We start from the raw sequence: 14,264 nt of genomic DNA, 5'->3' as shown, positions 1-14,264 counted from the left end.
ACCGGAAGCCCAGTTAACCCATTTGGATGGCTCCACCTCATGGCTCACCCATAGCAGGAAGGACTCCAGCATACTGGCAGATGTGTTGTTACTGGAAGGGATCCAGAGGAGGTTTACAAGAATTATCCTGGGAATAAAAGGGTTAATATATGAGGAGCATTTGTTCCCTCTGGGCCTGTACTCATTTGAGTTTAGAGGAATATGGGTGGATCTCATTGAATATTGAAAGGCCTGGACAGACTGGATGCGGAGAGGATGTTTCCATGAGCAGGAGCCTTAAAATTGAAGAATGTCCCTTTTGAAACAGACATGAAGAGGAATTTCTTCAGCCAGATGGTGGTGAATCTGTGGAATTCATTGCCACAGACAGCTATGGAAGCCAAGTTATTCACTACATTTAAAGCGGAGGTTGATAGATTCATGATTAGATAGGGCATCAAAGTTATGGGGGGGGGGGGAAGGCCAGAGAATGGGTTGAGATGGATAATAAATTAGGCATAATAGAATGGCAGACAGACTTGATGGCTGAATTACTTAATTCTGCTCCTATGTCTCATGGTTTCATTGTCATATGAACAACCATGAAAGATAAGGGCAACAGCAGACATCTTACAGAGGTAACAGTCCAAGCACAATCTCATCTATTATTACTTCACTCCATTTTTGCTTGCTTCTGGTAACTGAAGGAAAGCACTGTCACACTTTGGCATAAAGCTTCATGTCTGGCTGTCCTGACACTGCACTAAATCTATTGTAATGGCTTACTTCTGGCTATTTGGTAAATGTTGCCAGTTTCTGGATGAGCGTTACCACATTCAACTGCAATCAATGTGAAACTAATCCTTACAAACTAGTGCTAATGGCTATTTTCTTCTATTGTAATTTCTCTTGTTTGCCAATCAAACTCCATATAGAAGGAATGTACAGCTACTTCCTGATTTACTTTACCACTTAGCTACATTAAGATGTAGTTAACAATAAACATTTAACCTACTAACCCACAGCAAATCAGCATCTATCTCTTAAACCTGGTTCTGTTTTTAATGTTAGATATGATGTACGCCTTCAAGCAATACATTTTCAATTCTTGAAAGGAACACAATTCAAAGTTCATCTTTAATAATCAGTGTTATATGGGAATATTGAAGTAAGGATTTAATATTGAAACTTTATTAAGAAGTGGTGAGGCCTCACTGGGAGTATTGTGAGCAAGTTTGGCCCTTTATCTTTGAAAAATGTGCTGAAACTGGAGAGGGTTCAGAGGAGGTTCATGAAAATGATTCCAGGAATGAATGCTTTGTTATCTGAAGAGCATCTGATGGCTCTGGGCCTGTATTCACTAGAATTCAGAAGAATGAAGAGTGACCTCATTGAAATCTATTGAATGATGAAAGGCCTTGAGAGGGTGGATGTGGAGAGGATGTTTCCTTTGGTGGGAGTGTCTTAAGTCTAGAAGATCAGCCTCAGGATAGAGGGGCATCTTTTAGGATAGAGATGAGGAGGAATTCTTTTAGTCTTTTAGTGGTGAATATACGTAATTTGTTGTCGCAGGCAACTGTGGAAGCCATATCTTTATCTATATTTAAGGCAGAGGTTGATAGATTCTTGATTGGTCAGGGCATGAAGGGATATGGTGAGAAGGTAAGAGATCGGGACCGAGAGGAAAATTGGATCAATCATGATGAAGTGGTGGAGCAGACTTGATGGGCCAAATGGCCCAATTCTGCATCTATATCTTATGGTAATAACAACACACTAACTGCCATGCCATGGTGGCATCCAATGTTCAATGCATTTTGTGTTGCTATGCAAATGCTTGGGCTCAACCATGTGGAGTTTGTACTTTTTCCCTATTACCACATGGGTTTCTCCATTTCATTCCATGTCACAAAAAACATGCTGGCTGTTAGGTTAAAAGGCTACTGCAAATGATCCCGATGATACGACTACAAGAGGGTAGCTGACGGGCACGTCAGAGAGGATAGATTACAGGAAAACACAAGGGATCGATGCGATGACCCTGACAGTTGACATAAACACAGTGTGTTAAATGGCCACATTTTATATTGGAAGAAAATGTGAGGGTTTAAGGGAAAGAAAGAGAATTTAGTGATTGGTGTTTTCTCATAGATCCAGCATCTACATTAGGGGTTCAATCTGTGTTTGGTGATTCTATATTTTTCAGGCTTTCATCAATTTTGCCTAGTGTCTTGTTTCATTCAGTGTAGAAAATGAACATTGGTAAAGATTCCAGAAAAGCAAAAAAAATCTAATAGAAGAGAACTGGCTATGTTCTGTTTCAGTTAAGGACTCAAAGTGTATTGCATTCTTCTTTGTTTTAAGAGTATCGACAGTTTGAGCAAAATTATCGATTAACCAAATCTACCAAAATCAGATCAGTTAGTTATTAAACTCTATACTGTTTTGAGACATCTGAGGTTTTAAAATCAATAAAAAAGCAGTATTTTAAAAGACATTTGAGGTTTCTAAGAGCAACTGTATTTTAAAGTAAAACACACTAAATGTTGGGGCCAGGCAGCATCTATGGAGGGAAATGAGCAGTCAATATTTCAGGCTGAGATCCTTCATCAGGGCCTGGCCTGAAATGCGGACTCTTTCTTTCCATTCATAGATGCTGCTTGACGTGCTGAGCTCCTGTCAGCATTTTTTGGGTGTTTCTCAAGAGTTCCAGGATCTGCAGAATATCTTATGTCTACGTATTTCAAAGTACATCACAGTATTGAAAAATTCTGGGGTGCCTTGAGAAGAATGACAAAATTCTGTATAAACACAAAGATCCTTTACCTTTCCACAGTATCACATAGGGCAGAAGTGACACTAAACATTACAATGGAATTCAATTTTCATAAAATTTGATCTAAGTGTTTATCCAATAACCTTTGGTCCCTATGTTACTAGGATTTTGCAATAATTCTTGAAAATGTTTTTTGTATTAAATTTTGTTCTTAAAATATAAAACCTGTAATTTTTCTCCAAAAAATAAAAGCCAAAATCACAAACTGATGCATGAGTTTTAGAATCTACACAAAGCATTAAAAAATCATTGCATTTAAGAATGTCAACATTGCCAGAATATTTAGTAACTGTGGGACTGAAGATGATTAAGGAATTAACTTTCTGTTGAATCAATATAATCCCATGGATATCTTTCTTGATGGGTTGTAACTAGATGATCTGCATGAATCATTTTCACATATAAATATCTTACTTAAATATCCTTTGGGAGAAAACTGTGTGCTTAACAATAATCCAGATTTAATTAGTTTCATCATATTGGATAATGCTGCGACCCAGTGCTAAATGTCATTAGTTAGTAGTCATCATGCAAGTTCTTCAGTGTTTCAGGTGGGGCTTAAGCCACAGTTATGAGGTGTCAAAAATCCAAGAAACAGAAAACAACAATTAATTGATAACCATTTGTTGATTTACCTCATAGAGGGTAATTATTCCATTGGTTTCATTTGGTGGTTTCCACTGTAGATATATCTTCTCTTCAAATGGGCCTCCTTGAATTGATTCCAAGGGCACTAGACCTGGTACTATAGGCAGAAAAATAAAAATAAAGGAAATCAAAGTTAAAAAAGAGCTTGTCAATCTGACAGTCAGAAACTGTTGTCAGTTCTAACAATCTCTAATATGTGGTCTGAAGCTCTTGCCTGTTGTAACAGCTCTAATATGTATTCATATATACACATCCCTCTGGGCCTGTCCCTTGAGCTCATCTTTCAAACGCATTGCATGGTTTATTGAATACTTAAATAAATGTCATCGTGTGAATCTTAACGAGAAAATCAGCAATGCAATGAAAACAGTATAATAATCTTTAAATAGAGGTGCCCTTTACTGGTTATCTTAAAATGGGCCCGACATTGGATTGGTTATCTTAAAACGGGCTGACATTGGACTGGTTTTATTAAAATGGGCCTTTAATGGAACTGCTGAACTCTTACACGAAGCATAATTCTATGTGGATTGAAGTTGATCAGAACAATCATGTCTTGAAGAGATGGATATGACCTTTTCCTTTCTGCACCTTGTGGCGCATTGGGTGGCATTTTTGCTACTTCCTTAGCATTCATCTGTTTTTTTAGGAGGCTGGGTCGCTAGCTCGACGCTTGACTTTGCACAGATGGAAAGCATGCAAAGGGCTGACCTGATTTGAATCTGGGACCATTCGCCATTCTACACCATCAGCTGGCATATGACCTTTTAGATGTGTTTAAAATTATAAGGAGCATAGATAGGGTGAATGCAAAAAGTATTTTATTCAGGGAAAGGGAACCAAAAACTAAAGAGCATAGGTTTAATGTCAGAGTGGGAAGATTTAAAATGGACTTGAGCTGCATGTTTTTCATGCAGAGGGTGGTGCATACATGGAATGAGTTGCCAGGGAAAGTAGTTGAGGAGGATACAAAAACAGTTCTAAAAAAAATGAGGTAGGCCTATGAATAGAAAAGGTTTAGGTGGATACAGACCAGACATAGGCAAATGGGACAAGATTAGGTAGGCACTGTGGTTGGCTTGGATGAGCTAAGCAGAAGATCCTGTTTCCATGTTGTGACTCCATGACTATAAATCATTCAGTATATTATTTTTAATCTGCATTTATGTTTATGTAGGTTCCTAAGGTTGTCATAGCCGGGAGTGGTAGTGGGGATAAGCTCCCACTACCTATAAAGTACTCCAAATGGCATGTGTCACTAACAGCTTCTGACAACAAGTCCAACTCTTGGCCTTCACATGTGGCTTAGCAACTAGGCCCGTTTCTACTGACAAGAGAAGGGGCAAAGGCAGACCACTGGCACCTGAAAACCAGTTGCTTCAGGCAGGTGGGGCTCGTCAGCCTTGGACGGCAGCCCGCCTCCGCAGCCTTGCAGTCATACCCACCATGGGAAAGGCTTCCGGAATAAACCCCGAAGAAGAAATCCAGAGCCATGGTCCCTATGGGTCCCTAAGGCAAGTTTGATGTTGTTTACAACTTCACTCTGGCAACCTCTGCGATGACACTGGTGCCAAGATGTATCAGTGCTTGGACTATATCAGTGACATGGAGATGGGGAACTCGCTTCATGGGCAATAGCTGGTTCTTCAAATCTTCCCACCCATCCAGAGGCGCAAACCTATGATCCCCTGGGATCAACGGCTGCCTACTATGTTTATGCAGCATTATGTAGCAGCTGTAATATACAAATTTGAACATAAAATTTATAAAAATTATAATTGTGACTACTAAAATTTTTACCTAATTATTTGCCCTTCTACAGAGAAGTGTGTGTGTGTATAGAAACAACTTTGTACATTTACAATGTTATTTACTACCATCTGTCCATAAACAGGATATCAATCATAATGTACAGAAAATTTGCAAGAATTTTTACAGTTTCTCCAACACTAGGACAGTTAAATACAGTTTGATAAATTGATCAGTTAAATGCTGAAATATTGCTGACACGCAGACAGGAGTGAGACTGATATTTCTGTTTAATTTATTCAAATACTTGCTAATTAATTTGACATTACACAAAACAGAGTTAAATTATTCATGACATTTATACAGTTTAGAAAAAATGGTAATTAAAAGGGTGACGAATAATAAATAAACGAATGACAACTTGGAAATAAAAAATGACCCACTGCTTGACAGGAAGTCAGCAAGTCTTACAGGCACTGGCAAGTTATTGACAAAGAAAGAGCATTAATTTGTTTAGTAATATGGCATGTTAGAGCCATCTGTCAATGCTAACGTGCAAGTGCAAAAATTGGCACAACACCATAATTTAATTTACTATTTCATTACTTTTCAATCTTGTTTTCTTCCTCAGCCGGGTTGACATGAATTTAGTAATGGTGGTGAATAAGAATGTTAAATTTCTCTCACCATGAAAACTGGGATTCCTTAAAATCCATTGACATTTCATCTAAGAAATGGATTTTTCAGTTGTGGATATAAAAATAAGCTAAAAGCCAATCCAATGCCAGCTGTTTATTGCCCTCTGGTGATAGTTAATATTCCCCATCCAGCTGTTTTCATTGAAGAGGCTAATTCACCGCATGCATTAACGGCTGAGACTGGTTACAAAGGTGGCACTGGCAAGCGGTGGTGACAAAATTACTAACAATTCTACTAAATATACTTTTTTTGGGTCTATGGTAACTACAACCAACAGCCTGCCATTTCCCTCTGGAAGGTGTGCTTTCCAACCTTTCTATATGACCTGTCATTTTATTTTGATATTTGTACTTTGTGAATGCAAGTGTGATTTGGCAGACGTTGCTGGAGTGGATTCAGCAGAACTGAATCTTCGGGCCACCCAAAAACCACCCAATGGTTGGACGATTTAAGCACCGAGCCAGATTAAAAAGATTAAGGCATCAAGGCTGAGGGCAGAGGACTAACCAGTGTTCAGCTCACTACTCTGGGAGACTTTACTCAACTGACTCCACAGCTGTGACCCACAGCCACTGGCAATGGCTGCAGCGCTGAAGATGTCTCTGTGGCTGTGGCCTGCAGCTACCAGGCTCTGCGGTGCTCAACTGGCCACGTGGCTGTGTACTTAATTTCAGGAACTCTACGATTCATGTTCTGTGGATTATTTATTTGATTTAATTTATTGTTTGCACGATTTGTTCTTTTTTCTGCACTTTGGATGTACAGCTGTCCTTGATGTGTGTGACTTTTCATGAATTCCAATGTTTCTTTTACTTTGTGGCTGCCTCAAGAAGATGAATCTCAAGATTGTATATGCTATACATAGAACATATAGAACTTAGAAATCTACAGCACATTACAGGCCCTTTGGCCCACAATGTTGTGCTGACCATGTAACCTACTCTAGAAATAGCCTAGAATTTCCCTACCGCATAGTCCTCTATTTTTCTAAGCTCCATGTACCTATCTAAGAGTTTCTAAGAAGACCCTATTGTATCCACCTCCGCCACTGTCACTGAGAATGCAATTCCTTGCATCCACCGCTCTCTGTGAGATAAACTTACCTCTGACATCCCTCGCTGTAATTACTTCCAAGCACCTTAAAACTATGCCCCTTTGTGGAAAAGACCTTTGGCTATCCACACAATTAACGCCTCTCCTCATCTTATACACCTCGATTAGGTCACCTCTCATCCTCCATCACTTCAAGCAGAAAAGACCAAGTTCACTCAACCTATTCTCATAAGGCGCACGCATACTATGATAGCAAATGTACTTTGAACTTTGGTAGAGTTTTGAAGACTGAAGAAACCAAAGAAAAACTAAATATAACCATATAACCATATAACAATCACAGCACGGAAACAGGCCATTCCGGCCCTCCTAGTCCGTGCCGAACTCTTAATCTCACCTAGTCCCACCTACCCGCACTCAGCCCATAACCCTCCACTCCTTTCCTATCCATATACCTATCCAATTTTACCTTAAATGACACAACTGATCTGGCCTCTACTACTTCTACAGGAAGCTCATTCCACACAGCTATCACTCTCTGAGTAAAGAAATACCCCCTCGTGTTTCCCTTAAACTTTTGCCCCCTAACTCTCAAATCATGTCCTCTCGTTTGAATCTCCCCTACTCTCAATGGAAACAGCCTATTCACGTCAACTCTATCTATCCCTCTCAACATTTTAAATACCTCGATCAAATCCCCCCTCAACCTTCTACGCTCCAATGAATAGAGACCTAACTTGTTCAACCTTTCTCTGTAACTTAAGTGCTGAAACCCTGGTAACATCCTAGTAAATCGTCTCTGCACTCTCTCTAATTTATTGATATCTTTCCTATAATTCGGTGACCAGAACTGTACACAATATTCCAAATTTGGCCTTACCAATGCCTTGTACAATTTTAACATTACATCCCAACTTCTGTACTCAATGCTCTGATTTATAAAGGCCAGCGTTCCAAAAGCCTTCTTCACCACCCTATCTACATGAGACTCCACCTTCAGGGAACTATGCACTGTTATTCCTAGATCTCTCTGTTCCACTGCATTCCTCAATGCCCTACCATTTACCCTGTATGTTCTATTTGGATTATTCCTGCCAAAATGTAGAACCTCACACTTCTCAGCATTAAACTCCATCTGCCAACGTTCAGCCCATTCTTCTAACCGGCATAAATCTCCCTGCAAGCTTTGAAAACCCACCTCATTATCCACAACACCTCCTACCTTAGTATCATCAGCATACTTACTAATCCAATTTACCACCCCATCATCCAGATCATTTATGTATATTACAAACAACATTGGGCCCAAAACAGATCCCTGAGGCACCCCGCTAGTCACCGGCCTCCATCCCGATAAACAATTATCCACCACTACTCTCTGGCATCTCCCATCTAGCCACTGTTGAATCCATTTTATTACTCCAGCACTAATACCTAACGACTGAACCTTCTTAACTAACCTTCCATGTGGAACTTTGTCAAAGGCCTTGCTGAAGTCCATATAGACTACATCCACTGCCTTACCCTCGTCAACATTCCTCGTAACTACTTCAAAAAATTCAATAAGGTTTGTCAAACATGACCTTCCACGCACAAATCCATGCTGGCTACTCCTAATCAGATCCTGTCTATCCAGATAATTATAAATACTATCTCTAAGAATACTTTCCATTAATTTACCCACCACTGATGTCAAACTGACAGGTCTATAATTGCCAGGCTTACTTCTAGAACCCTTTTTAAACAATGGAACCACATGAGCAATACGCCAATCCTCCGGCACAATCCCTGTTTCTAATGACATCTGAAAGATCTCCGTCAGAGCTCCTGCTATCTCTACACAAACTTCCCTCAAGGTCCTGGGGAATATCCGGTCAGGACCCGGAGATTTATCCACTTTTAAATTTCTTAAAAGCGCCAGTACTTCCACCTCTTTAATTGTCATAGGTTCCATAACTTCCTTACTTGTTTCCCACACCTTACACCATTCGATATCCTTCTCCTTAGTGAATACCGAAGAGAAGAAATCGTTCAAAATCTCTCCCATCTCCCTCGGCTCCACACATAGCTGACCACCCTGATTCTCTAAGGGACCAATTTTATCCCTCACTATCCTCTTGCTTTTAATATAACTGTAGAAGCCTTTCGGATTTACTTCCACCTTATTTGCCAAACCAAACTCGTAACTTCTTTTAGCTTTTCTAATCTCTTTCTTAAGTTTCCTTTTACATTCTTTATATTCCTCGAGCAATTCCTTTACTCCATGCTGCCTATATCTATTGTAGACATCCCTCTTTTTTCGAACCAAGTTTCTAATATCCCTTGAAAACCATGGCGCTTTCAAACCTTTAATCTTTCCTTTCAACCGAACAGGAACATAAAGATTCTGTACCCTCATAATTTCACCCTTAAATGACCTCCATTTCTCTATTACATCCTTCCCATAAAACAACTTGACCCATTCCACTCTCTCTAAATCCCTGCGCATCTCCTCAAAGTTAGCCTTTCTCCAATCAAAAATCTCAACTCTAGGTCCAGTCCTGTCCTTCTCCATAATTATATTGAAGCTAATGCTATTGTGATCACTGGACCCGAAGTGCTCCCCAACACATACATCTGTCAGCTGACCTATCGCATTCCCTAACAGGAGATCCAACACTGCCCCATCTCTAGTCGGTACTTCTATGTATTGTTGCAAAAAGCTATCCTGCACACATTTCACAAACTCTAAACCATCCAGCCCTTTTACAGAATGAGCTTCCCAATCTATGTGTGGAAAATTAAAATCTCCCACAATCACCACCTTGTGTTTACTACAAATATCTGCTATCTCCTTACACATTTGCTCTTCCAACTCACGCTCCCCATTAGGTGGCCTATAATACACTCCTATCAGTGTTACTACACCTTTCCCATTCCTCAATTCCACCCAAATAGCCTCCCTAGAGGAGCTCTGTAATCTATCCTTCCAAAGCACCGCCATAAGATTTTCTCGGACAAGCAATGCAACACCTCCTCCTCTGGCCCCTCCTACTCTATCACACCTGAAGCAACTAAATCCAGGAATATTTAGTTGCCAATCACACCCTTCCTGCAACCATGTTTCACTAATAGCTACAACATCATAATTCCATGTATCAATCCACACTTTAAGCTCATCCACCTTTCTTACAATGCTCCTAGCATTAAAATAGATACATTTAAGATACTCTCCACCTCCTCCTCTCTTTTCATCCCTAGCAATGCATTCAAATTTATTATCCTTTTCTTTCTTCTCCCCTACAACTTCGGGCTGAGAGCATCCCTCCTCCATCACCTGCCTGTCCTCCCTCACACACGGTCTACTTACTTGCTCTACTGGTGAACTAACCTCCTCTCCCCTAGTGCAGTCGAGGCCAAGAATCCTCATTGAGATTATTGAATAGTGGAGCAAACTCAAGGGCATATATAGTCATTCCTTCCCATTTTTTACAGTTCGTAATGCACAATTCATGAGTCCACCATATTGGATTTTGAAACCAACTGTAATGATCTTCTCATTTCTACAATCAATAATCCACTGTGTACTGGCTTTGCATATTGTTTTAATATGTCACCTTTCATAGAAGTGCAAAATCAGAATACTTATTATCGAACTTCATTAAGGGGAGCTAAAATTCTGGATGGCCTACATAGCAATGCCTCAATTTGCGATGCATTTCACTTTGAGTCATGGGGCATTGGATTGAGTCACAGTTTAGAGACCCGAGTACAAAAATCTAGGCTGAATCTCTGGAGCAATCATGAGGGAATCTGAAAGACAATAATACTCTTTAAGATAAGATTAAGTTTGACTCCAATTGTAAGAAATCCTCCAACATAATTGAAAGGCCTGCTATATTTGGTGAAATACCCAGGATTTATGCTCCTCCCACCATTATTCAATCAGACACTAATTGTGGGTCCTTACTTAATCCTTATAAATTGGTTGTAACAATTCCTATGTTAATACAATGGCTACAAGTCTTAAATATTTCAACATTAGGACAGCTTGAAAGATGCCATATAAATATTTCTATTTTTTTGGGTTTATGATGTTTTGTAAGTATGATACAGACTTAATTCCATATCCTTAGAATAATCTCTGATGGGCAGGACAGGATAAATCCAGGTACCAATGGCATAATAGCAGCACCTATGCCAATAAAGGACTATAAACTAAAATAGTTCCACATTTCTCATAGGTAAGACCCAATTGGGATTCTGTGCCATCTTCAATCTCAGAGATGCACTGGGGTGAGTAAAATTTCCATTAGCTTCTCTTCTCAGCGGATGATTCAATGGTCTTTCAAAATGAAGAAGAACCAAACTTAGCAAGTGCTCAGGATGGGGAGCTTCAATATCTATTACCAAGGGTTACCGAGTGTAACTCCCTGGGAAAGGGCTCACTGCTAATGTATTGGTCTTTCTGTAGAAGCAGTGTTTGGGTTATGGTTAGAGATAGTGGGTGCTTTGGAATGTGAGCCATCTAATGAGGGGAGTGTTTTCTTCTCTTTGTGAAGCAACACATATAAAATGGTGGGGAACGCAGCAGGTCAGGCAGCATCTATGGAAATGAATGAACTGTTGACATTTTGGGCCAAGACCCTTCTTCAGAACTGGAAAGGAAGAGGGAAGACAGCAGAATAACATGATTGGGGGTGGGAAGGAGGACTAGCTGTAGAGTGATAGGTGAAGACAAGTGTGTGGGAAAGGTAAAGGGCTGGAGAAGAAAGAATCTGATAGGAGAGGAGAGTGGACTATGGGAGAAAGGGAAGAAGGAGGGGCACCAGGAGAGGTGAAAGGCAGATGAGAAGAAGAGGTAAGAGGTCAGAGTGGGGAATAGAAGGAGAGGCAAGGAGAAGGGTAAAAATAATGGAATAAGAAATTAGTGTTCATGCCATCAAGTTGGAGGTTACCTAGATGGAATATGAGGTGCTGCTCTTCCACCCTGAGAGTGGCCTCAACATGGCAAAAGAGGAGGCCATGGACTAACATGTCAGAATAGGAATGCCGATAGGAATTAAAATATTTGGCCACCAGGAAATTCTGCTTTTGGTGGTGTTACGTTCCCCAGTAACCGGGTAATTTACCAGCAAAGATAGATGGGTCCGCTGAAGCCTGGTGCTACTATTTTCAAACGTTTTTATTTATAAAGGGGCACAAACGTATGGTTAATACAAAACATTCAGATCATATACGTTGTCACAACTCAACCTAAAGCACAGGTATAGTAATAATCAATCAGAAATAAGCTCTATCGTTGTCTAGGGGTAATGTAGATATATATTGTTTACTGGATATCTAAAAGTCTTTTGCGGTCACTGCAGTTCCACCAGCTGCCGTCGTTGTGGTGTCGCGTTGGTGCACTTTTGTTAGAAAGAGAGAGAGAGATGGGATGAAACAGTTACCCGACCGGTTTTCCAACCTGGAGGAGTTCGGTTTGTCGGAACCTCGTTGGGGGAATGAACGCTCATCTGTGGCCTCCCCTGTAGCTAAGCCGTTCTTCCGTTGTGGGGTCGCCAATCCCAGGCAAGGAAAAGACGCACACGAACCCCACCACCGGCTGTCGCTATCAAAACGCTGTCACAGGATTTCTAGCGTGTCTTCTGGTGCGTCTGAAGGGGTCCTCCCCCCCAGACCCTCCTTTATACTTCCTCATGGGATCGCCGGTGTCAATCTCTCTCTCAACCAGCCCACTTTGCCCGAGGGCTTTACACGTGGTCTTCATGAGACAATAGTCAAAGAGTCGCTTTATTCTGCTTCCCGGGGGAACGTGGTCTTCAGCACGTCTCCCTCTCTCTCTCCCTCTCTCTCTCCCATTTTCCTGTGTCTATTCAGCACGTCTCTCCCCCTCTTGGGTCATTTGACCCCCCCTTGACTAGGGCTCTTGCGAATCTCACAAAGGAGGGGGCTGGGGTCATAACACCTCCCCTCTTAAAAGTTTTTTTACCAGCGGTTAAAAACAAGTTGGTACAGAGTCTTATAGGATTTTTTTTTCTAACACAATACACAAGCTCCTCTCTTCACAGAGTACTACCGTTATACATTCAAGTCAGTATCTAAACAGGTAACAATTACAGTGTCCCTTTCTTTAATATCTTAACATCGTGTACCGTACTAAAGTCTGGTAGCATCAAACTTCAGCTCAATAACCACCTATTTATTTATTTTCTTCAGCAACAAAACTAAGGAGGTGTGATCTTAGCTGAGGTGCATCTACAAAAGTTTATACAAATACTAATCGTTTCGGTCGTGTTATTTCACCGGCAGGTCTCCAAAGGGGTTGTCTTTATTATTCACAGGCTTTGGCGCAAACCCGTACAACCGGCGTTGCTGTTTAAAAATGGCATTTTCTATTAACCATCGCCTCTTTTCCGGAGAGTCCCCCCGTGGGGAACTTGAGTAATTTGGCGAGGTACTTTCCCGCCTTTCCTTTCCACGAGGGTTATTCTCTTAACTCCGTTTCCCCAACCTAGTCCATCATGGGAACTTCCACCCAATTCTTTAATGCTACACAGGTAGTTAACCCTTTTGTCAAGACCATGCAGGCTGATGTGTTTCAGTTCGAACCTTTTTCTCCGGTCGCATTTAAATTTTGGCTTCCTCACAGCGCTTTCTTGAATAACAATAGTGTGTGAGGCACCCTTACATTCCAAATCAACCTGTAATCGATGCGCAGGCATCAATCTAGACTTTAACTTTTTTTCATTCGATTTGGGAACTACAGATTTACCGTTCTCCTCCACAACAACAGTTATCTCCCCATTCATAAACTCCACATTAACTCTGAACACCCCCTTCAGCACAACCATCTGGGAACTCACACTTCCCAAGGTTAACCCTTTTTTTTCCGAACCAAGTCTATCTGCTCCAAAAGGACGGCCGTCTCGTCCAGCTGAGTCAAATACCTCAGACTTTTTCTGAGCTCCGTGACTAGGTTCAGGACCACGTGCATCCCCATCTTGGACACACTCAAACGGGGCATGGGCCTCTTCCAGGCTTTCAATACCCGTACCTTTTTCAAATTCTAAATTCCCCTGATCCTCCCAGTTACTCTCTGGGCAACTCACTTCTGGAGTAAACTCAACCCCGCGGGCTGAAACAACCCCATCTGCCAACCCAGCAGACTTCTTCAAGTTAATGGCATCCTTTTCATCTAGGACTGCCCTCATTTCATTATCGGGAACACCTTTAAAATTTTCAACTTCTTCAAACAGTCCTGCCAAACCAGACAGATCATCCATGTCCAACCCTGGACCTTTTAACAGCTTTATCTGTT

General features: G+C 40.9%; 1 protein-coding gene across 5 annotated transcripts in view; it reads right to left on the bottom strand.

Moving 5' to 3' along the window:
• ptprt (protein tyrosine phosphatase receptor type T) overlaps positions 1-14,264 on the bottom strand; it is a 1,512,449-nt gene that overhangs the window by 442,525 nt on the left and 1,055,660 nt on the right. For all 5 annotated transcript variants that reach the window (XM_073061878.1, XM_073061879.1, XM_073061880.1 and 2 more), the window contains exon 9: positions 3,451-3,560. In XM_073061878.1, coding sequence (XP_072917979.1) covers positions 3,451-3,560 — 110 coding nt within the window. The remainder of the gene's footprint in view (positions 1-3,450; positions 3,561-14,264) is intronic.

This window comes from Hemitrygon akajei, chromosome 11 (genome assembly GCF_048418815.1).
Source record: "Hemitrygon akajei chromosome 11, sHemAka1.3, whole genome shotgun sequence".
Taxonomy (NCBI): Eukaryota; Metazoa; Chordata; class Chondrichthyes; order Myliobatiformes; family Dasyatidae; genus Hemitrygon; species Hemitrygon akajei.
This window is presented reverse-complemented; position numbering and strand designations above follow the sequence as displayed.